This window comes from Trachemys scripta, chromosome 12 (genome assembly GCF_013100865.1).
Source record: "Trachemys scripta elegans isolate TJP31775 chromosome 12, CAS_Tse_1.0, whole genome shotgun sequence".
Taxonomy (NCBI): Eukaryota; Metazoa; Chordata; order Testudines; family Emydidae; genus Trachemys; species Trachemys scripta.
The window spans coordinates 41,786,782-41,814,688 of NC_048309.1; the positions used below are offsets into that span (position 1 = coordinate 41,786,782).

A 27,907-nucleotide genomic window follows, 5' to 3' on the forward strand; every position below is an offset into this window, starting at 1 on the left:
ATGGGTTGGTGACCCAAAGTCATGATGATGAATGGTGGAGACTTGAGGTGAAGAGGAGGTAGTGTGGTTCAAGGTTTGGGGTGAGGGTTCAGGTTTGGGATGCAGGACTAGCTCAAAGCACCATATCTGTCTGTGTTACTGTAAAACCAAGCTGAGGATAAAGATCAGGAGGAGGATGAACATGAGATGAAGATGATGTCAATGACAATGAAGAAGGAAATAAAGATGCTGAAGGAGAAAAAAAGAAAGAACATTATAATGCTGTAGAAGATGAAGATAAAGGAGAAGGAAGTGATTATGAAGACAAGAGAGGTGAAGAAGATGAAGATGATGATGTTAAGTTGTTGCCGTTTAAGGTTGAGGATGTGGAAGGTCACTGTGCATTCTGCGGGAAAGGCTTGGGAGTTCAGTTGAGTGTTTGGGTGACAGTCCAGGCTCTTTGAGTTTCAAGGGAGATGATGCTCAATGGTTGGGTTTTTATTTTGCCTGGTCTAGCTGCACACATACCCTGAACAACTGCCCTCCCTGTCCCCTTCACACAGTGATATCTGCTGGATCCAAGTCCTTTACTTAGCCGTGCAAACCAAGTCTTCTTCTTCTCTTCCCCCTCTTCCTTTTCATTTAGGCATGAGTAAGAAGGAGCCCTCAGTCACCATCTCCCGAGCCTACCACGAAGACATCTCCGGGAACAGAGTCTCCTTGACTCTCATCTGCGAAGCTAGTGGCTTTTACCCTGAAGAGATCAGCATCTCATGGTTGAAGAACAACTCCCCAGAACTCAAGTCCAGTTACAACAATGGCCCTGTGTCAGGAAGTGGCACTTTCTCTGCCTACAGCATCCTGAAGGTTGACAAAAGTGGAGGAGCAGTAAATTACACCTGCGTGGTGCATCACCCTGCCATGAAAGAGCCCAAGAGTGTTGTGGAAAAGGTGACCCTCGGTAAGTGAATTCTCAGAGTGAGGTATTAATTTGGGGATGTCCACCATGTGTTCTTATCCCATCCAGCCAATGGCATGAACAACTGCATGACTCCATGTGAGCCCTGGTGGGAGGGAGAGGCAATCAAAGATTTCTATCTCCATTATGATGCAGTCTTTGGTGAAACCAAGATTTATTGCAACCTGTGCTGGGCGGGGAATGTCCCCTCCACTCCAGTGCAGGATAGTTCCCTGTATCCCCAAGGCATTATCCAGTCTGAAATGTCCCCAGTAACGGGGATCCCAACCCATTCCTGGAGGAGATGACTCCACAGCCTCACAGACCCCATCACCACTAAAGGAAGTGAAGGAAAAGCGTCCTAATTGCAAGAAGGAATTTCAGGGCAGGAGCAGAATGTAATCTCATTGGGCTGTGATTTGGCCAATACATTGGGATGGACACTCTTGCTCTTGGGGAAAGTTCACGGAGATCTTTCATGGCTGGGAGGTGGTTCACTGAAAAATTTCTTTCATTCTTAACCATGGATCCCGGTGGGAGTTGTTTGCTTCACACTCAGACATGGATTCTCATGGTAGAAGATTCACAATTTTGTCCTTATGGTCCCTTTCTATTCCTCAAATTTGTTGTCAACATATTGGAAATGCCTTTGTGGATCTGCAGCCGTGACAGACACCCAATTAAAATCTGTTCTCAAGGGAAACGTGAGCTGGGGTGGGGCAGATTCCGTATCGGATTCAGAAGCCGATGAGTGCATGCAACCACAGGAAAGAAACCCCTCAGCTCCATTGCCCCACAGTGTGGCTTGGGCATCCGTATGAATGTGGAATCCCAACTCCAACAGCATCTACTTTACAATGCTAATCTCATGAGCGACACCAGGCATATCCTTCATACAATGTTGGATAGAGCAGACATCAGCCTCTAGGCTGCACTTCAAAGGCAACAACTCCAAACACCCCACACAACTGAATGGAGATGCTTCCATTCAACTCAGTAGCTCCACACACCCTTTGCACATTTTGGATTTGTTGGTGACTGTGCCACTCTAGGAACGTGCGTGAGGTTCTTTCTTGCCCACCTTCTTTGATGTTCCTGCATGTTGCCTCATGAAGACTACCCCTTCTTTTATTTCGCTAACCCTCCTGAGGGATTGCTATCGCTCCATGCAGGTGAGTCAGCCCTTTCCTAACTTGTCTATACATATCTACTCTATTTTCCCTTTTGATCAGCCTGGCTGCTATCAGATTAATCTCTGGTTTCTTTGCAGCCCTGACCAATCCACAACCACCCACGGTTGAACTCCTGCAGTCCATAGACCTGGAGAAGAAAATTGTGACATTGAAGTGTATTGCGTATGACTACAGGCCCAAAGGAGTGACGATCAAATGGCAAGGAAAACCACACCTTGCAAGCGAGCGAAGGATGGAGGATGGTACATACAGAGCCAGCCACAATTTTGAAACAACTATGGACAAATGGGAAGAAGAGGCAAATTACACTTGTGAGGTGGAGCATAAAGAGACAGGGGGAAAGGTGACCAAGAAGACCATCAGCAAAGGTGAACTATAGAATCATCTACTATAACAGCAATATTTATTTTCCTGGCGATGTGATAAAGGCCTAAACGTGCCAGTTGGCTGATTCAGAGCATCAGGGAGAGAGGATACAGGAATGGATGGACCAATCATGGATGGGATATGGGGATGTTGAGCTACATATCCACAGAGTCTTACACGGTATGGCAGTGAGGCTAGGATACCAAACTAAACAGGCTAATGGGTTTGTTCCAGCATGGCAATTCTTATATTTTCTGGAGTAAAAGGGGATGGGGGTCATTGGATGGATGGATGGATGGATGGATGGAGAGAGATGAGCTGTATGGCGATAGATAGCTAGACAGATGGACAGACAGACAGATGGATGATTCTGGAGGGTTTCTGTCAGCACCCACTATGACTCTGTTTCTCCCAGCAGACTGGATGCTCCCCAGTGCCCCCACAGTGACACTCCACATCCTGCCCACCTGCCCGAGCCCAGGAGCAAGTGACACTGTCACCTTGCTCTGTTCTGCCAGCGGCTACTACCCCCGGGGCCTGCAGCTGACCTGGCAGGCGGGTGGGAAGGAGAGAGAGGGCACCCAGGTCAGACTCCTCCAGGGGAAAGATGGAAGATTCAGCTCCTCCAGCAACCTGACCATGTCCCAGGCAGAGTGGGACAAGCTGGGAGAGTACAGCTGCCATGTGACCCACCCTGGGACCGGTAGCACCCAGCTCAGCACTATCAGCAAGTGTGCAGGTGAGTCAGCTCCCCTAATGCTCCCTTGGCCCCTCCCCTTCGCATACCTACTCCCCCTCCACTCCCTGACCCCATCTCCCCTTCCTGCTCCCCCACCCCCTCACCTTCTGCAGCCCCCCTGCTCTCCACCCTGATCCCCCCATCTCTTCCCACTTTGCACCCTCTACTCCATCTGGATCTGGCCTGGTCTACTCCTCCCTGCTCCCCAAACCCCTCACTTCTCCCCCTGGCATCCCTGTTCCCCCGACCCCGCCCTGCTTCTGCTCTGCACCCCTCACCCTACCCCGAGCAGCTCCCTCAACCTCTCCCCCATCCCTTCCCTCCCTGCAGCCTCTCCCCTCCACCACACCCTGTGAAGGACACATCTCCCTTTCTTCTCCACTCCAGCCTGTCAGGGGAGCATCCCCTTGCCCAGCCTGTACCTCCTCAAGCCATCCCTGGAAGACTTGCTCACTCGAGGTGAAGCCCTCCTGACTTGCCTGGCAGTGGGCTATGAGCTGGGCCAAGCAAGACTCACCTGGGAGCTGGACGGTGCCAACTGGACTGACAATGCCACCATGGGAGAAGCCAAAAAACACAGCAACCAGACCCAGAGTCTCCTGAGCCACCTGGCCATCCCCAGGGGAGTCTGGGACTCCAGGAGCAGCATCCTCTGTAGAGTGACCCATCCCTGCTCGCTGTTTCAGGACATGGAGGAGACCATCTGGAAGCCCAGGGGTGAGAGAAGGAGAAGGGGCTCAAACAATAATCAGTGAATTTGCTCTAATGCTTTATAGGGGGTAGGGACAGGGACCCCTCCCACTCCTTACTGAAATACTGCCACCCACAGGAAGGGGTCTGGTACTATAAGGCCCAGAGAGAGAGAGATGCAGTCATATGATGGATGGATGGATGGATGGAGGGAGGGAGGGAGGGAGGGAGGGAGGGAGGGAGGGAGGGATGGGGCATTGCATGGATGGATGGATGTTTATGGGGATAAATAGTTAAAGAAGAGGAAGAATAGATAGGTAGATGACAACCAATAGGAAAGGATAGAGAGAGAAAGTCCAACACCCCCAATCCTGTAGCACAGACTCCCTAGTACAGAGCTGGCAAATAAGCCATCTAATGTCCCCTACTTGGATCTGGATCAGAGATGGGACCCCCAAGAGGGGAAAGACCCCATGTCCCATTCCCCAGCCCCTAAGCCAGCCAATCCCCTGCCTGGGGCTGGGTCAGAGCCACCTAGAGAGGAGAGGCTCATATCCAATTCCCCAACTCCATTGACTGCAGGGTTTCAAGTCCCTCTTGATGAACTCACATTGCACTTCCCCTCCATACAGGTGCCAGCATAGCCAAGGCTCCTTCAGTATCCCTCGTTCTCCCATCGCCAGCACTACCCAGTCCCAATGCTGAGGTGTGGATCACCTGTCAGGTTTCTGGTTTCTTCCCATCCGAATTGCTCATCAAATGGAAAAGGGACAACCATACCATCGAGCCCTCTGGATACATTACTCTACCCCCAGTGGCTGAAGAGAGGAATTCCACCTTCTCTGCCCAAAGCTACCTGAAAATCCCAGTGTCTCAGTGGGAAAATGGGGCTGTATATACCTGCATGGTAGGGCATGAGTCCTTGCCATCTATGCACTACACCAGCAGGACTGTGTTAGGTGAGTCTAGATGCCAGAAAGAATTCCCTAGCAGTGGGAAGAGGTGGTGAGCTCTGTAAGTCTCTGGAACCATTTTTCCTAAGTGAAGGGAGAACCCATTTCTCAGGATTTTTAAAACTAGGACTGGGTGGCCCCCCTGGGGAAATCAACTAGAAGGAACAATTCAGTAATGACTTTTCATCTCAGTCTGATGATACTGTGGAGGGTATTGTGAACTAGTGATATCTCATCATGGTATGGTGATGTCTAGCTTCACACCCCTGCACTGTGGTGTTGCTATGTGACGTAGCTGTGTTGCGACATGGTGGCTTTAAGGCACAGAGTAATTGCACACCAGCATGACCTGCTTTATGCTGCATGGAAACGTGACACACTATCAGGACATACGTTGTCATGACATGTTGTTATTATGTCACACCTAGATCTTACTTTGTCACATCATGATATTTTGTCACGACATTGCTATTTTTTCATTATGTGGCGATACATAGACGTAAGTCGTGATGTCTTGTCATCATGGGATGGTGTCTCATCACGACTTGGTGGTGATTTCTGGTGGTTTATTGTATACTGCACTATAGTGATATGCTGATTTTTCTTTGTTGTATGATGTCTTGTCATGAGATGCTGATATTTTGGCCTGCTAGGATTATACTCTTGTTAATGTTTTGCTGTAACCTGACAGTGTTCTGTCATGACCATGGTTATTCATGATGCCATGACTTGTCGTCTTGATACCGTGTTGTGAAATGTTGACATCTGGCTGTAACAAAATAAAGATGCCCCAGGATGTCCTGATGCTGCATCTCAACATGATGCAGTTGTATCATGGAACAGTGTTTGTACTGCATCTCAGCATGGCATGAATGCACCATGATTCAGCATTTGCACTGCCCCTTGATACAATATGATGGAAAAATTGTGTCACGGTTTATTTATGTGTGTTGGCACAGCAGCTCAACTCCATGCAGTTCTTTCATGACATAGTGTTTGCATCAGACCTTGACATGACCTAGTTGCATAGCCGCATCTGCATTGTAGCATGACATGAGACAGTTCTCTTGCCACCGCCCATGGTTTGCGTTGCATCATAGCATCATACCATTGTGTCATGACTCAGCATTTGTCATTACAACATGACATCGTGCAATTGGGTGTCACTGTGGAGTATTTGCATTGCAACCTAAGTATCACCACATCATTATGATAATCCCCCGGAGCCATAGGGCGGCATGGTCTGCACTTTCAGAGTTTGCATCTGAAGAGCTTGGTGGTTAGATATTTCCACTGAAGCTAAATCCTTCACCATCCTTGCCTTTTCCTTCAACACAGCACCCACATTTCTAGGTGTAATTAGAGCTCACCTTCTCTTCAGCCTCCTACCTTCCCCAAACACCTTCAGCATCCTCCCCCCATCCTTCTGCATGAATTAAATTGCAACAAAAAGCCAACCCTTTGTTTCAGATTTCCTGGAGCCATCTCCCCCAACAGTCACAGTCTTCCACACACCAGACTTAGGTGGGCATGAGACTCTGACCTGCTTTGCCACCGGCTTCTACCCGAAGCACCTAGACATGCAATGGGCTGTCCACAAGCAGCACCTCAGCTGTAGCTCTCCCTCCTCTCCGACGGCCCTGGGCGATGGCAGGTTCCAGCAGAGCTGTCAGCTGGTGCTCAGGGCGGCCGAATGGAGCCTGCGGAAGACCTACACCTGCACTGTGACCCATAACTCCACTCATACGACCCTGGAGAAGGCGCTGCACTCTACTGGTAAGCACTGAGCAGGACTTAGCTCCACAGGCTGAGACAGTCCTCGCTTCCTAGGTGACATTTATGGAAGTTGTGTGTCCAAAATCTCTTCCTCCTTCTTGGGTATCTTTTCTCTGGCCACAGCTTCCTGTCATTGTCCCCTTCTCAACAATGCCCAAACTCATGTTCGTGAAGGCTGCCCCCATTAGTTGTTGGATATTGAAAGTCAATTCTCAATGATCAGCCTTCAGTTCTCAGTTTCAGAGAAGACCACAAGAATGATTAAAGAATTAGTGATGTTTATTCTATTTATCTTGACAAAGAGAAGGTTAATGGGTAGGGCCCTACCAAATTCACAGTCCATTTTGGTAAATGTCATGGTCATCGAATTTTTAAAATCTTAAATGTCATGGTTTCAAATATTTAAATCTTAAATTTAATGCTGTTGTAACAAAGGATGACTATGTATTTACATATAGCAAAATATAAACATGTAAAGCCCTTACGTGAGCATTTCTTAAACTCGGGGTCCCGACCCAAGACGAGTTCGCAGTATTGCTTCTGCCCTGCCTTCAGACCTGGGCAGCTAGAAACCAGCTGTCCAGATGCTGAAGGCAGTGCAGAAGTAAGAGTGGCAATATCTCATCTCCCCTACAATAGCTTTGCAGTCCCTTTTGGGTCAGGATCCTCAGTTTGAGAAACACTATGTACTTTTGTATACTTTTACGCTATGGTATAGTATAGGTAAAAGTACACAAAAGACCAGATTTCACGGGGGAGACCAGATTTCATGGTCTGTGAAGTATTTTTCATGGCCATGAATTCGTAGGGCCCTATTAATGGGTGACTTAATCACAGTTTATAAATAGCTACATATGGAAAAAATTGATAATAGAGTGCTCTAAATTTAGTAGACAAAGGTATAACAAAATCAAAATGGCTGGAAGTTGAAGCTAGACAAATTCAGCCTGGAAATAAGGTACACATTGTGGGTACTTAACCATTGGAAAAAGTTACCATAGGCTATGGATGCTCCATGACTGGCAAGACTGGCAATTTTTAGATCAAAACAGGATGTTTTTCTAAATGATCGACTCTAGTTCATGCAGTAAGTAACTCAGGGCAGCTCTCTGGCCTGTGTTATGCCAGAGGTCAGACTAGATGATCGCAATGGTCCCTTCTGGCCTGAGATCTATGAATCTAGGAATGTGTGACACGGAAGCCCAGTAGAAGCTGAGCAGCTCAGAAAAACATGCCCTAGGCTCTAAACTTTAAGGACCCATAATCCGAAAATCCCCCACTGACTGGGCAGGTAGCATTATGTGTGACCACGTCCTTGATGGTTGGCTTTACAGGCTGCCAGGAACCAGCATTGCAATCCACCTACATACAGCCCCCATCTTTGAAAGAGCTTTTCATGAACAAGTCGGCTTCTGTGATGTGCCAGACCTCCCTGGCCAATGCCAGCATCAACTGGACAATGGACGGTGAGCTGGCGGACCTGGGAGCCGTGAGGGTGGAGCAACTCAACGGCAGCACCTGGCTTCAAAGTTGGCTGAAGGTCAACCTGAGTGAATGGAACTCCACCGAGACCGTTAGATGCCAGATCAAGAGTGACGAGGAGGAGAACGTGCTGGGCATCAGCCCAAAGAATGGTGAGGACTTAGGGGAAAGGTCCTCTGTCCTTCCTCTGACTACTGGGGTCAGAGAACGGCATCCCAGAAGGACCCTGGATTCACTGGAGCTATCCAAAGTCACACAGGAGACTAGCCCAGGGGAACATTCAATTAGCTGGGATGGACTGTAGGGTTAGGGTTAGGGTTAAAGTTAGGGCACTAGCTAGGAATAGATTTTAGGGTTAGGCATAAGTGAGCAGCTGGGGTGAATTTTAGGGTTAATTGTAGAGGATGGAAGATGGGAATGGACTGTCAGGGAGAGCCCTTCACCTGCTGAGGAATGGACTGTAGTTTAGGGTTGGTGATAAGGAACTAGATAGGGATAGACTGTAGGGTTAAGCATTGCAATTCCTAAGTTCCTTTGTGCATCCAGGCCTCAGATACTGCAGTGATGGGTGCCAATATTAGATAGATAGATAGATAGATAGATAGATAGATAGATAGATAGATAGATAGATAGATAGATAGATAGATAGATAGATAGATAGATATGGGGGAGGGGGAGAGAAAAGGAGTGCTATCATCCAATAATGGAAGGTAAATTAGCCTTGAATTGACCACCTTATCTGGTAAGCACTTTCTTAGTGCCTTGGAATCAAAGCCACCTTGAATGACTTTGTTGACCCATGATACTTTATATTCAATTATGCCGTTCTTGTGCTCTCTCTCCCCACCACACTTCTCCAATTCTGCAGGTTCCCTGAAGGCTCCAACCATCTACCTTCTGTTCCCATCCTCAGAGGAAATCTGCAGCAACCAAAACCTCACTCTTCACTGCAATGTCAAAGACTTCTACCCCGGCGAGATCTCCATCTGGTGGCAAGAGAAGACAGCCCAGACTGAGCTCGACATCCCGGCCGATGATGAGCACCACAACTGTGACCATAACAGCCAGCAGTGCTCAGTGATTAGCAAGCTTGAGGTGTCCAGGAGCAAATGGATTCTGGGGACTTCCTACAGCTGTCTAGTCGCCCACCTCTCCTCTGAAGGGATTATAGCAAGACGTGCCAATGTCCATACTGGTAAAACACATCTTAGCTGCTTCATTAGTGCCCCAAAATCCACTCTGCACCTCAACCTAAAGATTCCTCTGTTGGCTGTCCCCAACTCCTTCCAATTTGGCCTCTGCTTATTCCCTATGTGTGTTTCCTTTGACTCAGCCCAAATGAAGATATCATTCGCCTGCCTTCCTTGTGTACATTTCACAAGCCTATTAAAGCAATAACCCAACTGCACCAATGGGAAATTTTGCTCTTATTTGTGGTCTCCTACCTCTTCTCCTGCAAGTATCTGGATAATATGATGCAAAAGGATGGAGAGGGATTTATTATTATATTATTTAGTAGTAGTAGTAGTAGTAGTAGTAGTAGTAGTATTGAAATGTCTAGAGGTGCCTGTCACAAACTGAGGGCATGTTGTGTCAGTTACACTATACACACCTATAATCAACAGCCTAGTCTGGAGTAAACCCAGGTAAACTGAGTTTACTCTCTTCTCACTTGGGGAATATGGAGTTCAGGTTAGGTTAGCTTACTCATTTCGGTTTTTACCCCTACACCACTGCCTATAATGGAAATATAGTCTATGCTTACTATAAATCTATGCCTACTCTCTTAGGACCAGATTTTCAAAGGTATTTCAGTGCCTAACTCCCACTGATTTCAAAGATCTTTGAGGACCTGGGGCCTAGGTGCCTAGGCAGCTAACTCCAACTGAAATCAATCTATTTCTTTAAGCACCTAATTATATTTAAGACCTTGGCCCTTATTATTTAGCAGATTTTTAAAGGTGCCTTAGATTTATGGATACCCAATTGCCATTCATTATGAGGATTGGACATCCAAGTACCTTAGAATCCCACATTAATGGGATAACTAAGGGAAGAAGGATTTGTTTGTGGTAAAGTCATTGGGCCAGGACTCCTGGGTTCTTTTCCTCTCTCTGCCACAGTGTTGCCTTTGGGATATTGGGCAAGTTATTTATGGACTGGGTTTCAGAAGTTTGCAGCTCCATTCAAAGCCATTAGAAGCTGCAGGGGCTTCGGCATGTCTGAAAAACAAGCCCCGACTCTCCATGTGTCTTGAATTCCTAGTCTGCAAAATGGGTGTAATTTACACAAGTTGTGAGGCACTCACACACAAGAGTGATGCAGGAAGTCAGGTTAGATTATCATAAGGGGCCCTTCTGGTCATAGAATCTATGGAAATAAATAGATAGCTAAATAGATAGATAGATAGATAGATATACTCATTTAGGCTCTAGATAGGTAGTAGTTATTATATCAGACCAGGCAACTGGTCCATCTAACCTGATATCCCACCATTCACCCGTGAAGTCTTGTATACTGCCTTGATGGGAGATTTATAAGTAGAGGAGAGTAAGGTTGGGGGAGGGTGGAATAATGAACAGAGGTCAGGGAACATTTGCTAGAACCAACTGGGGAAATCTCTGAGGCTGTGGAATCATCTTCCCAGGGGGATACACCCTATTCCCAGAGGTGTCTGGGGTCTGCAGAGTCACCTCTCCATGGGGAAGGGGAGAGACCCTCATCTTGTGCGACTCTTAACACTGGATCCCCGATGGAAGCATTAGCGTAGCTGTCCTGCCTTGGAGAGGTGGCACTGAATGAGTCCCTCCCCATCCCCCAATGACCCTGGCACCTCCTGTCTTTCGGCAGAGGCCTGGCACTGCTCCATCCTGGGCATCAACTCGTGCAGCATCCGAGATGACAGCATGGACGACTACAGCGAGCTGGACGATGCCCAATGCGTGTGGACCACGGTCTCCACCTTCATCGCCCTCTTCCTTGTCACACTCTTCTACAGCGGATTCGTCACCTTCATCAAGGTGAAAAGAGGGCTTGGGCATGAACCAGGAGAGGATGAGTGAACCTGGGCTGGCTGAGAAAGAGCTACCAGTCCATCCACCCACCTACAATGTCTGTCTCTCTGTCTATCCCCACACACCCCCTCTATCTATCTATCTATCTATCTATCTATCTATCTATCTATCTATCTATCCCCATCCACCCCCTCTATCTATCTATCTATCTATCTATCTATCTATCTATCTATCCCCATACACCCCCTCTATCTATCTATCTATCTATCTATCTATCTATCTATCTATCTATCTATCCCCATACACCCCATCTATCTATCTATTTATCTATCTATCTATATCACCCTCTCTCTGTTTTCGCAGGTGAAATAGGTACCACTCTCTCCACGACGTGATGAAGAAGAATGGGAGGGGTCCAATCTGTCCCGCTACTTGCAGTTCTTTTGCCCACTTCCATTTCCCTGTATATCCATGGTGGCTGGCCTGACCTACGAGGAGTTCATCTAGCCATGGTGATCTCCCATTACGTCCAGAGACATATGAAGAAAGAACATCAAAGAAAGGCCTTCACTGTTCCCGCCCATTTTATGAAGGCCAAGAACTATCCATACTCCAAGCTAAGGGAGAGAAATGGGGTAAAGACGTCTCCCGAAAAGATTCTGTTGATAGTTCTCTGTTCCTTCCCTCAACCTCACCACATTCGCTCCCTAACCCCTCAACAAATTACCTGAGCTCCCCTCTGTGCTGCTAAATCTTAGTCTCTACTACCCCTCCTGAAAGTCTTAGGGGGTCACGGTTGGGGACACAATACACCCCCCATCTTTCACAGGGCTTCTAAGGTGGGAAACAAACCCCACTCCATTCAAGGTTGCCAAGGGCCCTGGTACCTCCTAGGGTAATACACACATACCCACAGTCCTATGACAGAGATGGAGCCAGTTGCAACAATCTGTGTCCAGAAAAAGCCAGCCCACAGCCACTCCATGCTATCCAACCTCACAAGAATTCATCCTCATTCTGTTTCCCCACCCAAGCCCCCGAGAGCCAAACCTAATGCTGCAGATCCCCCACTGCACCCCACAAGAACCCAGTCTAATGCTATTCCCCCCAGGAGGTCCCCACTCAACCCAACAAGATCCTAACCCAATGGTATTGACCCCTCAAGTTCCCCACCCAACTTCACAAGAACCCAACTCTATGCTGTTTCTTCTAACAAAGCCCCAACTCTTCAAGACTCCAAACAAATGCTCTTTCTCAATAAATTCTCCCACCCAATGCTGGAAGACTCCAATCCAAATGCATTCCCTACCCATCCGCAGAAGGTTCATGGCTACTTCCCCAACAAAATCACAACCCAACCTGGCAAGAACCTAATACATACATCTTCCAATACATACGTAGCTAAACTCCATTCTTCACTTTCCAGTCTGAGGCCAACTCCAAACCCAGCTCTCTCATGACTAAATTGTAAGCTGTTTCCCCCATGCCAGTTACCCTCACAATCTTTACTGCCCTCCATCCCATGCTACTGTAATTGCCATGTATTCTGAGGTCCTGGGGCTTCTTGTACAAATAACATGTTATAACATTGTATTGATTTCCACGCACCTGCATTATTTTCTGTTGCATTGCATCAGCCTGCGTTGTTTTGCTTTGCATTGGCTTGCCTGAATTTGCATTGCATTGCCTGGGACTGCACGGTGCTGCAGTGTAGCATGGCGTCATGCCTTATTGCATCATACTGCATTGCTTTTACATGGTGTTCTTGCATGCTATCCTGTTGCATTGCTTGGTGGTGCAACAATTTTCACTGTGTTGTGCTGTCAAGTGCTATAGAAACATAGAAATGTAAGCTTGGAAGAGACCTCGAGAGGTCATCAAGTCCAGCCCCCTGGGCTGAGGCAGGACCAAGTAAATCTAGACTGTTGCTGACAGGTGTTTGTCCAACCTGTTTTTAAAAACCTCCAATGACAGGGATACCACTACCTCCCTTGGAAGCCTATTTCAGAATACAACTACCGTGGTAGCTAGGAAGTTTTTTCCTAACATCTAACCTAAATCTCAGTTGCTGAAGATTTATTTGTCTTACATTTATTATTATTAATCGTGTTTATTATGGTATTCTGTAGAACCACAAACACAGAGTAGCAGCCGTTCCCTGCCTGAAACAGTTTATAGTCTAAATAGACAGACGCAAGGTGAGGGAAGGGCTGGGGCGGCTCTATGGTTTTTGCTGCCCCAAGCACAGTAGTCAGGCAGCCTTCGGCAGCATGCCTGCAGGAGGTCCACCAGTCCCGCGCCTTCGGCGTCCCCACCACCGAATTGTCACCGAAACCGCGGGACCGGCGGACCTCACGCAGCCATGCCACTGAGGGCAGCCTGACTGCCGCCCTCAAAGCGACTGGCAGGCCGTCCCCCGCAGCTTGCCACCCCAGGCACGCGCTTGGGGCACTGGTGCCTGGAGCCACCCCTGGGGAAGGGGTAGAACACACGAGCATAGTGAACCGTATGATGGTGGCAAATGGCGCCTTAGTGCCACAATTTTTTTAAGGTGGGTTTAATTAGGAGGGGATCAGCTAAATGAAAGACAAGTGAAGGGACGTTGAAAGGAAGGGAGGTGAGGGGGACAGTGCAGGGGAGAAGAGAGGCAGGTGTGATGTGGAGTCAAGGTGAAGAGTGGGTGGGGGAGGAAAGGAGAGGGTTGGAGCAAACAGCCAATCAGCACAAAGCAGAGAAAGTCCAGTTTGAACTCTAGAAAGTTCTGCGACTGTGTGAAGGTCCCTGCTTTGTATTGCATTTGTTCACACTGCGGCAAGCCATTGCATGGCATTGTGTTGCACTGACTCGCCTCGTGAGTGGAGCTGTGTGAATAACTGATTTGGGGGGTCACTGGCCATGCTGAATTCTTTTAAAAAATCATTTGGGGTGGACCTGAAACCAACATTTTTCAGAATTTCTGGCAAATCAAAAATTGAGAAATATCATTTCAGGTGAAACAAAATAATTTGTTCAGCTTGAAATAAAACATTTTGTTCCAATTTCAGGGGGGCATTTTTTAAAATGTTTTTGACATTTTAAAAATAAAATTGAAGGAAATTCTGAAACTCAGTCATCTCAATACAAAAAAGTGAAACATTTAATTTCAAAAATATCAAAATGAAAAATTCAACATTTGGGGTTTTTTTTAAGGTTTTTGTTTTGGTTTAAACAATTTGCTAGAAATGACATGAATTTGCTACGTTTCAGTCAGCCCAAATCTGCATTTTTCAATGAAAGAAGTTTCATCTGAAAAAAATTCACCCAGCACTAGTGATAACGAGCCATTGCACGGCACTGCATTGTGGTTTGCCATTTCACTGGGTCGTGGGGCAGTGCACTGCGTTGTTTATGATAAGTACTGTATGATGGAGCTGTTCCCAACGGCAGGGGATTGAACTTGATGACCTGAGAAGTCTCTTCTAGGCCTACGTTCCTATGCCTTGTATTGTTTTACCAGTGGTTTGCTGCTGCCCTACGTTCTGCTGTATTTCACTGTTTCACTATATCAAAGTACCTTGTATCACATTATGTCACACTAGATTCCATTGGATCACACTGCATCTTGGTTTTATTCCAGTCTGTCACATGGTATTGCATTAATCTGCACTGTAACATGTTCTGTGCCAACTCACCACCTATTGTTTTGAGTTGTGCTGTCTAGCTTGAACATCCATCATGCTTTGGCTTCTAAATAAAGGGTTTTTTCCCATAAAATCCAATTGTTTTTGTTTTTCTGGCAATTTTTCTTCAGGCTAGTGTCTCTGAGAGATGGTGACAGAGACATCAACAAAGGTTCTGATTTTTATCTAAAAAATGATGAAGAAAAGTCACCTAGTTGAGAGGAGGGTTGGTCATCTGGTTAAGATCTAGGTTCAGTTCTGCAGACTCTGTGTATGAAACGCTAGAAGATCTAAGTTTAGTTCTGCAGACTCTATGTATGACTTTTAGGCAAGTCACTGATCCTCTCTGGGCAAAATTTTCAAAAGCACCTAAGTCCCCTTTTCAAAAGGAACTTCACTATTTAGAACCTAAATCCCCCTGATTTTGACTTCACAGAGCGTTAAGTGATTAACCTGCTTAGGCTCTTTTGAAAATGACCAAGGTGACCTAGAGGACAGGAGCAACATCAGTGGATGGAATTTAATAGTAAACAATGCAAAGTCATTCACTAAGGGGTTAATAACAACAATTGCTGCTATAAACTGAGGGCTCTTCAGTTGGAAATGACAGAGGAGGAGAAAGACCTGAGTGGTTTAGTTGATCACTGGATGACTATGAGCCGCCAATATGACATGGTCATAAGAAAGGCAAATGTGTTTGTAGGATGTTTCGGGTGAGGTATTTCCAGTAGAGATAAGGAAGCCATTGTAAGAGGCGCTATGAAGACCTCATCTGGAATACCATGTGCAACTATGGTCATTCATGTTCAAGAAAGATCATAGAAATGTCAGGCTGGAAGGGACCTCAACAGATCACAAGTCCAGCCCCCTGGGCTGAGGCAGGACCAAGTAACCCTAGACCAACCCTAACAGGTGTTTGTCCAACCCATTCTAAAGAACATCCAATGATGGGGTGTAGTGAGGTGGCCTGGCTCCCAGCCGCCCCAGAGAGGGACAAGTCCCTCCAGATGCCAAAGTGGGCGGAGCCACTGGAGCCTGCGCCCGCCCCCCAAAGGTCAAAGCGCAGGACAGGAAGTATAAAAGCCCCACCCCAGGGCTCAGAAGCTGCTTGGCCGCCGGAGAAGCCAGACGCTGGGGGCCTAGCTCCCGCTGGGGAGACTCCTGCAGCCTGTGACCGACCCGAGGACTGGCCATACCAGTCAAGGCCAGATGACGACCAGACCCCGGAGAAGCGATTAAGCCTACCGGAGGGAAGCGACCCAGAGGAGCTGCCAAGCCTACCGCTCGCCGAGTACCCGGAGGAGCCCATGGTGCTTGATTCCGTGGAGGACACCGACCAGACGCAGGTACTGCTAGAGGGGAAGGTAGGAAGTAGCCCGGGGGCGGCCGACCCTAGTCTGGCTGCGGCACCCCCAGAGCCATTGTCAGTGTGTTGCGGCCAGGATCTCCACTGACACACCAGCAGGCCGCCTGCCGCTGCTAGGGCCCCGGGCTGGGACACAGTGGCGTGGGAGGGCCTGCGTCCCCCCTGCCACCCCACTCACGGTGGCCGTCTCCCGCTTGCCCCAGATGCCAGAACCGGGAGCCTGGGTTTTGTTCCTGTTTGTTTGCTGCCCCGCCCTGACCCAGGGCCTGGGCCGATTATTGAACTATTTGCTCAGCCCCTGCCTGAGGGCCTGAGCCCTTGACTGTTTCCTGCCTCACCAGGCTAATTCCCCAACTCACCGGACCTAAGTAGTGAGGCGGCCTGGTTCCCAGCCGCCCCAGAGAGGGGCGACCCCCAACCGAACCCCTCTACACGGGGATTCTACAACCTTCCTTGGGAGCCCAATCCAAAACTTAACTACCTTTATAGTTAGAAAGGATAGCTCGGTGATTTGAGCATTAGCCTGCTAAACCCACAGTTGTGAGTTCAATCCTTAAGGGGGCCACCCAGGGATCTGGGGCAAAATCAGTACTTGGTCCTGCTAGTGAAGGCAGGAGGCTGGACTCAATGACCTTTCAAGGTCCCTTCCAGTTCTAGGAGATGGGATATCTCCATTTATTATTACGCTGTGATGAATTCAGGTTGGAACAGATGCATAGAAGGGCTGCGAGCATGATTAGGAGAATGGAAGGCCTATTTTAAGAGAGGAGACTGGAAGAGCTTGGCTTGTTTAGCCTAGCAAAACACAGGCTGAATGGGGGTTTGACTGGTCTGTATATGTATACCAGGTAAGCAAACACCCAGGAGGGAAAAGAGCTCTTGAAGTCAAAGCACAAGAACAAATGGTAAATTTCCCATGAGAAAATTGAGGAAATTAGAAGCTTGGGAACCATCTAAAAATGGAGGTTCAGGAACCACCTCCCACCAGAAGTAGTGGGGGGAGGGGGGAAACACCGTAACTAGTTTTAAGATGGAGCTTGATACATTTATGAATGGGATTATATGATGGGGTTGCCTGTGATTTCAGGTGACTAAACTTGATGACCATAGACGTCTCTTCCAATCCTATGTTCCACTGTAAAATCCCACTCGGCACCTATCTGCATCTTTAGGCAACCCAATACTTTTCCAAATCTGGCCCTTAGGCATTTTTGAAAATGTTACCATCAGTCCCTTCTGAAAATCATCAGCTAATCTTAAAAACACTAAGGCCAATTTTAAAAAATGGCTTCTTAATGTTAGGCAGCAAAAATCGTAATTTTCAAAGCCCAATTCCCATCGATGTTCCATTGCCATTGAAAATCTTCCCCTCTAAAGCCAAATGGATTGACTTTTGGGAGTAAGGAGAAAGTAGGATCTGGGTTTACGCAGAACTTCTGAAAATCTAGCCACTTCTTTAAAGGCTTTAATATGCATTAAGATCCATCTTTAGATCCTCTAGGTGGAAAAAGTTGACCCTGCTCCTTAAATTTATATGACACTCCCTGTCTTTATTTCCTTTGTATTTCTCTCGACCTGGTCTTAGGTTTGTCTGCTGGGAAATCTCAGAAACTAGTGTTTGTAACTCCCCCATCTAGTGCAGTCATCCAGCTGAAGGTTGTTCTTTAGTATATCACCCAAGAGCTAACCTCAGTAGACTCCAAAAATCTCCCTTAAGTCCTCTCTGTTCCATCTCCACCCAGGGCAGGACTGACCGCAAGGCTTTCTCCACCTGAGTCTAGTTTAAAATGAAAATTGGGGTTTCCAACAGGTGACCAAGTGAGATAGGTGCAAAACGTATATTGTCAGTCAAAAGGATTTGGGCACATCACGCTCTTAAACACCTTTAAAAATCCCACCCCAAGTGCTTAGCTAGGAATTCATTAGCCAAGGTGATATCATAGAGTGGAGCATGGTTTGTCCATTTCTTGAAAATGGGCTAGGCTTGGGAGTGGGGTCTGGTGGTTAGAGCAGAGGGGGCTGGAAGCCAGGACTCCTGGGTTCTATCCTTGGCTCTAGGAGAAGATGGGGGTCTAGTCAGTTAGAGCAGAGGGGGCTGGAAGCCAGGACTCCTGAGTTCTATTCCCAGCTCAAGGAGGGGAGTAGCATCTAGTGGCTTAGAGTGAGGATACTGGGTGTCAGGACTCCTGGGTTCTGTTCCTTTCTTTACTACTGAATCATTGTTGGGGAACCCAGTGCCTCAGTTTCCCCAATGGTTATAATAATGGTTACCTACCCCACAGTGAGGGTTTGGGGGGGGTCTGTGAAAATTAACAACACTTGGATGACAGCTGCTAGTGCAGAGCCAAGGGTTTGAATAATTTACAGCATGTTGTTCGCTTTGTTTTTCACCACCAAGCCCACAATGGCTGTATTTTTTAACTTAGTCATCTATGGCCTTTCCATTTTGAGCCTCACAAATCAAATCTGCCCCTAGCCATGCCAGTCTTCTACCCCAGAACGTCTCAAAGGGGAAACATCTGCCGCCAGCTGTTTTGATAAACAGGACACAGATGTTCTCAGGCAGGCTAAATTTGGGGACGGTTCTTGGCCTAACCACAAAGGCATTCAGCGCGTGATACGAGGGGAACCGGGGAGTAAATTTAACCTTCCCTGAAATTAACCTATTTGCTCACGCTCTGAGAATGACTCAGGGGCTCATGGCAGATGAACAACTGAACATCAGCTCGCAGAATGCTGTTGTAGCTAAGAGGGCGAATGCAGTCCCGGGACTTGGCATGTCTAGGCAGGGGAATATCAAGAAATAAACTGGACATTTAATGGACTCTATGGGCTAGTTCAATGAGATTTCCATGGGAATTCCCTTTGAGATACACAGGACTAGAAGGGACCTCTGGGGCCATAAACTTATTAAGCAAGTTCTTAAAAATTTTGCCCCCCTCTCCTCCTAGGGGGAGATGGTTCCTGAACCCCCTCCTCTGATGGTTAGAAACCTTCTTCTCCTTTTCAGACTCAGTTTATTCCTGGCCATTTCTAAAAAATAAATAAATTAATGCAGACATCCTATCTCCTAGAGCTGGAAGGGATCTTGATAAGTCATTGAGTCTAACCCCCTGCCTTCACTAGCAGGACCAAGTACTGATTTTGCCTCAGACCCCTAAGTGGCCCCCCCAAGGATTGAACTCTCAATGCTAGGTTTAGCAGGCCAATGCTCAAACCACTGAGTTATCCCTCCCCCATCATACCCACTGGTTCTTGTCCTTTAGGATCAGTAGCTTTTCCCCACCCTGGTGCTTATATATAACAAGGAGAAATGATGGCTCAGTTGAACGATGCTGACAATGACGTCAACACAGCTCAGATTTCTCCCTAAATTCTATTTTCAGAGTATTCAGAGTCTAACATTCGCATTGACGGGTAATTAGCACCTCTGGAGATCAGGTCACTTCCACACAGGGGAACAAGGAGTGTGACTTTAGGCACCAGAGTTCGCAAATGTCCATCTCTATAAACTGGACAAACTTTCCCCGCCCCACAGTGCCCCTAGAGAGGGTGAGTTGCAGAACTGGCTGAGAACAGCTCAGTGAAAATCCTGAGGTCACGGGACAAAGATAAAAGAATCCGCCACCCCACCAGCAGTCAGAGCACATGGGGACTTTAAAGAGACTGAATTAGCCAGGCTGTGATCCAATTGGGGCGGTACCCAAGTTCTCGGGGGCAAGTGCCCAAGGATTTATGACAATTAGTCAGGTCTCCCAACTTTCAACTTATTCAAAATATGTTGGCTTCTACAGTACAGTGACACCTAACAGAGAGGGAGATTAGCTAGCTAGATGTGGGGAGGAATGGATGGATGGATGGTTAACAGGGGACTGGGACATACAGTGAGTAGCGTTCTCATAGGTTAAATCCCACAAAACCATCCTCAAATGCAGCAACCAATTTTTAATCCATTTTATTTTGGATCAAACACACAATTCCCATGTAAGTTGCACATTAAACAATGGAGCAAATGAGAGACTCTTCTCCCTTGACAGAGTCCACGTTGACCAGCCCTCAGGACACTACAGACCTGAAAACACACACACACACACACACGCACAAGGAAATCCAGTCCCTGCCATGGGATGGGGGTGGAGGATTGAGGGGCACGGGGCAGAGTTCAAGCTCCAGCGTGGGCTGCCCCACAGGGACGTCTGGGGAAGGACTCTGCCCTCCCTGCTCTGGGCTCTGCTGAGCTCAGACCCTTCAGTGGCCGTTGTCACGCCCTCTCAGCTGCCGTGGAACACGGTCCCTCCAGGTGTCCGGAGAGAGGGCAGGAGCCCGGGAGGGCTGAAGATGGNGAGAGGATGGGAGCCTGCTAGTGCTGTGAGCCAGTGGACTCGCTGTGGTGAGTGGGTGGATGGAGAGCGACACCAGAGAGAGATGGGAGTGAATGGGGACAGGTAGACAGTGTTGGGTGTGGAGAGAGAGAGACCATGCGCCGAAGGGTGGAGGGATGAAAAGAGACACCACGCCAAGAGAAGCGATGGGTGCTGCAATGCAGAGAAAGGGGCAGAGGGCTCAGTAGGGAGCCTTGTGCTGCAGATAGCAGGGTGGGGGGTTCAGGAGGGGTCTGTACAACAACTAATCCCTGTCACCCTTCTCCCAGAGCCCATCCCCACTGAACCCCACGCCCCCGAGGTGCACGTCCTCCACTCCTCCTGCACCACCAAGCCAGGTGCCATCCAGCTGCTGTGCTTCATCTCCGGCTTCTACCCCGAGCCTTTGACGGTGGAATGGCTGGTGGACGGCGAGCCCGGGCTACTTCCTAGTGACACCGCCCCTGCCAAGAAGGACGCCGACGGCCGCACCTTCAGCACCCGCAGCAATGCCAGTGTCTCCCAGGACGTGTGGCTGGAGGGCAAGACGTACACCTGCCAGGTGTCCCACCCGGGCAGTGCCACCACAAATCAGGACCATGCCCGCAAGTGCAGAGGTGACGCTGAGTGGGCCCAGGCTTCCTAGGAAGGGGAGGGGGACACCAGGCTGGGCTTGAGTGGGGAGAGGAATGTGGGGGGAGACTGGGATGGGTTTGGACAGGGGAGACCAGGCCTAGCGACTGACCTGCGCTCTCCTGTCCCCAGAAGAAACAACATCTCCCAGCAACATTCAGGTCTTCCTGGTGCCCCCATCTCCTGCCGCCCTGTACGTGGACCAGAGCCCCATGCTCACCTGCCTGGTGGTCAACCTGCCTAGCGACTCCGGCCTCCAGGTGGTCTGGTCCCGGGAGAAGCCAGGGTCCATTGTCCCTGATCCCGTGAACCTCACTGATAATTTCAATGGCACCTTCACCGCCTCCAGCTCCATGCCCATCTTCACCCGCGACTGGGAAGCCGGAGAGACCTTCACCTGCAAAGTGGAGCACTCGGAGCTGCCCTCACCCCTCATCAAATCCATCTCCAAGAAGCCAGGTAAGAGGAGAGCAGGGTCCCTAAGGGGAGAGACTCCCCTATCCCAATCCCCAGCAGGGAGGGGTGCTCCTTAAGGGGAAGCCCCAAAACCCAGCAACCTGGATCCCGGCCCTGGGTCCCTTTGCGGCCCATGTGAGATGGAGACCATCCTATACCCCATCCTGCACTCCAGGACTACCAGCTCGCAGTCCCCAGCCCCTCCATCCTGGAGGAGAGAGGGGATGTTCCTACCCGCATGCACACCCACACACCCACACACACGCCCCATCCTTCTCCCCGCGTGGCCCCAGCTGTGTGATGTGCATGGCTCATCTGTGTCCTCCGTCCCCACCCACCCAAGGCAGGCGCTCTGGCCCAGGCATCTACCTCCTGCGCCCCCACAACGAGGAGCTGAGCAGCTCTGAAGACTCGGTCAGCCTCACCTGCCTGGTGCGGGGCTTCTTCCCCGAGAACATCTCCGTGCAGTGGATGAAGAACCACAAACCCGACGAGAGCTTGGAATACATCACCACCCAGCCCATCAAGGACGGAACCGGCGACTCGAACTTCTTCCTCTACAGCAAGCTGAAAGTCAGCAAGGCCAGCTGGAACAGAGGGGACATCTACACCTGCATGGTCATCCACGAAGCCCTGCAGATGAAGTTCACCCAACGCAGTGTCAGCAAAGACTCCGGTAAATGAAGACGGCTCCTCCCAGCCCCGCTGCTAGCATTGTCCAGTACAGCTTCCTGTAAATAATCTCTGTGCCCCCAATGACAACAAGGGAATAAATGGAACTAGTCTGAGCTCACCCCCGGTCTCCTTGTTGTGGTGCGACTGGGTGAAATCTGTAGGTCGCCCAAGGTGGACGAGATCCCAGGTTGCAGGCTGGGAGAAACCAAGATGCTATAAGGCTGGGGGTGCCAATTCCCAGATCCTGAATGGGTGGATACATATATACCATGGATGGATGGGGAGATACATGGATAGATGCCATGGAAGGAACAATAGGTAGATACATGGGTAGTGGCCATAGAAGGAAGGTTGGGTAGATACATGTGCAGATGCCATGGGAGGAAGGATGGGTAGATACATGGGTACATGCACACCACAAAAGCAGTGATGGAGAGGGGGGTAAATGGACAGTTACACACATAAATATGTCCAAGGCCAGCTCAGTTGGAAGGCCAGGTATTCAGAGAGATGGTTAGATGGATACATACATACTTCAGAGGGAAGGATTCATAGACCAACAGATATTACAGAGAGAGGGAGAGAGAGAGAGAGAGAGAGAGAGATTATTATTTGGATTAAAGTAGCACCTCCACCCCCAACTCAGATAGGGCCCTGTTGGGCTGGGTATGGCACAGACACCGTGAGAGACAGTCCCTGTGTCAAAGGGCTCACACCTAAATAGAGAAAGAGGGAGAAGAAACAGACAGCAAGAGGGAAAGGGACCTGCCCAAGGTCACGTCCGTTACCGAGCTAGAAACAGAACCCAGGTGTTCTGAGAGTCCCACCCAGTCCCACTAGACTGTGCTGCACTGAGGGAAGGATGGCTGGATGGTTCGCAGGTGCGGTGCCAATGGATAAGTGGATGGAGGTGGATGGATAAATCTATGGTGAAGGTTGGAGGGGTACCCATTCTGAAGGATGAAGGGTTGGATAAATGGATGGCCATAGATGGACTGCGATAGATGGATGGCTAGAGATGGGGATGGGTTGGGACAGATGGATGTATGAATCAATGGATGGGTGGGTGCATATGGTAATGGATCAGTACCGATGGCGATGGATGGTGATAGGAAATGAGAATGGATGGGGATGGATGGATGGATGAACGGGCTGGTACTGATGGTGAATGATAGATAGATGAGGATGAATGGATGGGTGAATATGGCAATGGATGGATGGACGACTGTGTGTTAATGGAGACATATGGTGATGGATGTTTGGGTATGGATAATATATAAAGGGATGATAGATAAGTGGATGGGGTTGCATGTGTGGATGGATGGATGGATGGATGGATGGATGGATGGATGGATGGATGGATGGATGGGGAGATAGGAGAATGGATGGGTATAGATCTATATGGATGGACGGAAGATATGGAGGATAGTTAGAGATAAGAATGGATGGACCGTGGGATGGCTGGGTGGGTAGGTGGATCGATGGATGGTCAAGCCATCCCTGGCATCTCACTGAGGTGAGATCCTCTCTAAGCTATAACCCATGCATACCCGGGGGGCACCGTATCAGTATCAGCATTTACCCTACAATCCCTTCTACCTCAGAGAGGAGTAGATGCCCCATGGGGATTTTCCAGACAGAGTCAGTGGGGAGAAGGCAATTCAAATACCCTGACCCCCACACAAACTTTCTCTGCTGGCTAGAAGGCTAAGGGGTCTCCTTCCACCCCTTACCTGCAGTGGTGGCTGGGGAGGGGGGAGATAGGACAACATACAGCAAACACCCCACAGCAGGGATCAGCTCCTGGAACTCAGTCCCCACAAAGTAGCAACAGTAGTAGGGCTGTAATCTGGAGCAGACACTAAGCAGGGACTCACCTAAAGTCTCACTAGCTCTGGTGACATAGGGGGCCCAGGCAGTGGGGTGGGACAGATGATGCAGATGCCCCATCTCCTACCCAGCCCCTCACTCACACACCTCCCCCCCCCCCCGCATGTGTGTATTAGCCCCAAAGCTGGATGGGCGAGTGCAGGAATCAAACCCACCAGTACCAAGCACAGAGCTCACACCTGGCATTAAAGAGTGGGTAGCCTGCAGCGGCAGTGTTAGGGCTGTTATCCTGGGCAGCGCAGGGGCACACAGAGTAAGAGAGTGCAGGGGGGTGGCTGAAAGAGAGCTCAGTCCAGTGCAGATGGACACACCTGTAACATGGCATGACCCAGGGACCCTCCCACCTGGGCTGTTGTGTTTGTACACACAGAGAGACACACAACACAGACAGACAAACATGCACCCACACAGAGTCATGCACCGGTTCTCCAGACATCCCTAGGGCAGGGGGCTCAGTAGGGGGCAGCATGCTCAGGGAGCAGCATCTTTCATGTCAGAGAGACCTTAGATCCCATCCTTAAAATACTTGTGGCTCTGTTCATAAAAGTGACAGTGTTCAAACTTCCCACATCCCTCAGCCGAGGCAACTACCGGCTGCACCTGGGCAAGAGAGCCCGGTATAAACAGGCCCAGAGGTGGCTGCATTCCATCTGAAATGACTCCTGGGTGTTTCATTACATTGGGAGCAGGGTCATAGAGGCACACGTGTGAAATCCATCCATCCTGGTCTTTAGGGAGCTCGCCCACCATGGCAGCATCTCGGCACCTCGCACACCTCAGAGCGATCCTGAGCCACCTTTCACAGGCAGAGAAACTAAGGCACAAAGAAATTCAACAGGCGGCCAAGCTTCAGTGCCAGGGTGTAGGGCCACGGTCACATGGGATGAGTGAGATGAGACCTGGGAGGCTCTGCATCCTTCATTTAGTCACAGCAGGCAGCGTGGGTGGATGGATGGAGGGGTGCGACTAGGGATGGATGGATGGATGGATGGATGGATGGATGTGTCTAGAGATGGACGATGGAGACATGGATGGAAGCAGGGCTGGCTCCGGGCACCAGCCCACCAAGCATGTGCTTGGGGCGGCACCTGGAGGGGGGCGGCGCGGTGCAGCGCTCCGGCCCGAGAGCGGGGCCGCGTCTGGGCTCGCCGCCCTCCCCGCAGCATTCCGGCCACCGGGTAGAGTGGAGCCGCAACGGGCTCGTCACCCTCCTCCCGGCGCTCTGGCCGCCGGGGAGAGCGGAGCCCCGGCCGGGCTCTCCACCCTCCTTCCGGCGCTCCGGCCGCCAGCGGAGTCGCGGTGGGCTCGCCACCCTCCCCCCGGCGCTCCAGCCAGTTGGGGAGAGCGGGCCTGCGGCCGGCCTCGGCGCCCTCCCCTGCCACGCTCCCCGTGAGGGAGGGGGGGCGGCGGGAGGCTTTTTTGCCTGGGGCGGCAAAAAAGCCAGAGCTGGCCCTGAATGGATGGATGGTTTGTGGGGATGGATGGATGGATAGATGGAGGGGTGTGTCTAGGGATGGACTGATGGATGGATGGGGGCGTTGTGGTCATGGATAGATTGCTGGATGTTGGGGTGTGTCTAGGAAAAGTTGTTACTTGTTCCAATAATATAAGAACTAGGGGCCACCAAATGAAATTAATGGGCAGCAGGTTTAAAACAAATAAAAGGAAGTTCTTCTTCACACAACGCATAGTCAACTGTTGAACTCCTTGCCTGAGGAGGTTGTGAAGGCTAGGACTATAACAGGGTTTAAAAGAGAACTAGATAAATTCATGGAAGTTAAGTCCATTAATGCCTATTAGCCAGGATGGGTAAGGAATGGTGTCCCTAGCCTCTGTTTGTCAGAGGGCAGAGACGGATGGCAGGAGAGAGATCACTTGATCATTACCGGTTAAGTTCACTCCCTCTGGGACACCTGGCATTGGTCACTCTCGGTAGACAGGATACTGGGCTGAATGGACCTCTGATCTGACCCAGTATGACCATTCTTATGTTCTTATGTTCTTAGGGATGATGGTTTGTGGTCAGGGATGGATGGATGGATGGATGGATGGAGGTGTCTAGAGATAGATGGTGGAGGCATGGACAGATGGATGGTTTGTGGGGATGGATGGATGGAGGGGTGTGTCTAGGGATGATGATTTGTGGTCAGGGATGGATGGAGGGGTGAGTGGGGATGGATGGATGCATCTAGAGATGGATGAATGGAAGGAGGGGTGTGTCTAGGGATGGAATGATGGATAGTTTGGGGTCAGGGATGGATGGATGTATCCAGAGATAGATGACTGGAGGGATGGAAGGATGGGTAGAGAAGGGAATAGGCAGGTTGGTGTTGGACGCACAGTCCAAACTCTCTCTGTCACAGTGGCTGAGTCAGAGTTGATGTCTCTTTCTCTCCCCCCAACAGAGGTGATCATGTCAGGTGAGTTTTGCAGTGAGGATGGCGACGAGGACTTAGACGGCCTCTGGGCCACCATCTCGGTCTTCATCACCCTCTTCCTCTTGAGCGTGTGCTACAGCGCCACCGTGACCCTGTTCAAGGTGAGAGAGAGAGAGAATGAATGTAGGAATGAAGGAATGAATGAGTTCAGCAAAGAGGACAGCATGGAAGGGAAAGAAAGAAGAGAAGAATGAAGGAGAAGGAAGAATGGGTGAATAAGACACAGACTGAATGAATGAGACACAGACATAAAAGCAGGAAGGAATGACAGACTGACAGAGCAGTTCCTCCCAGTGCTGACCCCTCTCACCCTTGCTCTCTCTCCCCTGCAGGTGAAGTGGCTTTTCTCCACCGTGGTGCAACTGAAGCGCGCGAGGGGGCCCGAGTACAAGAACGTGATCCAGCGCGTGGTGTAAGGGCCGCTGCCCCCGTCCGCCCAGAGACAAGGGGCCGGGACTCCCGGCTCCATTGGCAATACCACCCTGAGTCCCACAGCTGCCCCCCACCAGTGCTGTGCCTCTGGGAGACCCCCCTGGGGGGAGACAGGACCTCGCCCCACATGGCCTAATCGGCCCTCAGCCACTGGGGATGCTGCTGGGAGCTGGGCTAAGACTGGACCACTCATATCATGCAGGGAACAAGTGCCCCTAGCGAGGAAACAACCCTTCTCCCACTTCCCACCCTCCTGAGCCCAACAGTCCCTGCTCTGGGCTGGATCAGAGCCAGCGCTCCCTAGAGGGAAAGGCCACATGTCCCATTCCCCCACCCTGGGGCTAGATTGGAGTTGGTGCCCCCTAGTGTGTAAGGGCCCTGTGCCCCATTCCCTGTCCCTCTGAGCCAGCCAGCCCCACATCTGGGGCCGGATTACAAATGGCTTTGTCTCTATTGCTCTGAATGTTGCATATTTAGCTCCCGGCTGTTTTTTGTGACTTTTGTGGTTTGCACTGAGTGACCGTAAATAAATAAATATTCAATGCGGGCTCCTTGTTGTTCACAGCCTCCATCCCTGACTTTCAGGGGCCCCTGAGACCCTGCACTGTGTCTGTAGGAGGTGCCACCGGGCATGGGGAATAGACTGAGTGGTACCCACTGAACTGACCCCAATAGGAGGTGGGGGCCTAGCTACAAAACCATAGAGCAGGGCCTTTGTCCCTCAACCTCTTCAGGCTGGGACAGAGGATCAGCAAGGAGAGCTCTCCAGGGCAGGAAAAAGTTACCACTGATTAGAAAGAAAGAAAGAAAGAAAGAAAGAAAGAAAGAAAGAAAGAAAGAAAGAAAG

The 27,907-nt window shown here is 49.7% G+C and overlaps 1 protein-coding gene across 1 annotated transcript in view; it reads left to right on the forward strand.

Moving 5' to 3' along the window:
• LOC117885520 overlaps nucleotides 1–27,406 on the forward strand; it is a 297,171-nt gene extending 269,765 nt beyond the window's left edge. Inside the window, exons 9-22 of the mRNA XM_034786791.1 lie at nucleotides 496–940; nucleotides 2,208–2,498; nucleotides 2,915–3,235; nucleotides 3,623–3,952; nucleotides 4,558–4,884; nucleotides 6,349–6,654; nucleotides 7,989–8,288; nucleotides 9,005–9,331; nucleotides 10,987–11,156; nucleotides 20,625–21,153; nucleotides 21,302–21,628; nucleotides 21,969–22,301; nucleotides 26,596–26,729; nucleotides 26,961–27,406. Coding sequence (XP_034642682.1) covers nucleotides 496–940; nucleotides 2,208–2,498; nucleotides 2,915–3,235; nucleotides 3,623–3,952; nucleotides 4,558–4,884; nucleotides 6,349–6,654; nucleotides 7,989–8,288; nucleotides 9,005–9,331; nucleotides 10,987–11,156; nucleotides 20,625–21,153; nucleotides 21,302–21,628; nucleotides 21,969–22,301; nucleotides 26,596–26,729; nucleotides 26,961–27,044 — 4,224 coding nt within the window. The 3' untranslated portion in view covers nucleotides 27,045–27,406. The remainder of the gene's footprint in view (nucleotides 1–495; nucleotides 941–2,207; nucleotides 2,499–2,914; nucleotides 3,236–3,622; nucleotides 3,953–4,557; nucleotides 4,885–6,348; nucleotides 6,655–7,988; nucleotides 8,289–9,004; nucleotides 9,332–10,986; nucleotides 11,157–20,624; nucleotides 21,154–21,301; nucleotides 21,629–21,968; nucleotides 22,302–26,595; nucleotides 26,730–26,960) is intronic.
• The last annotated feature ends 501 nt before the right edge of the window (nucleotides 27,407–27,907 follow it).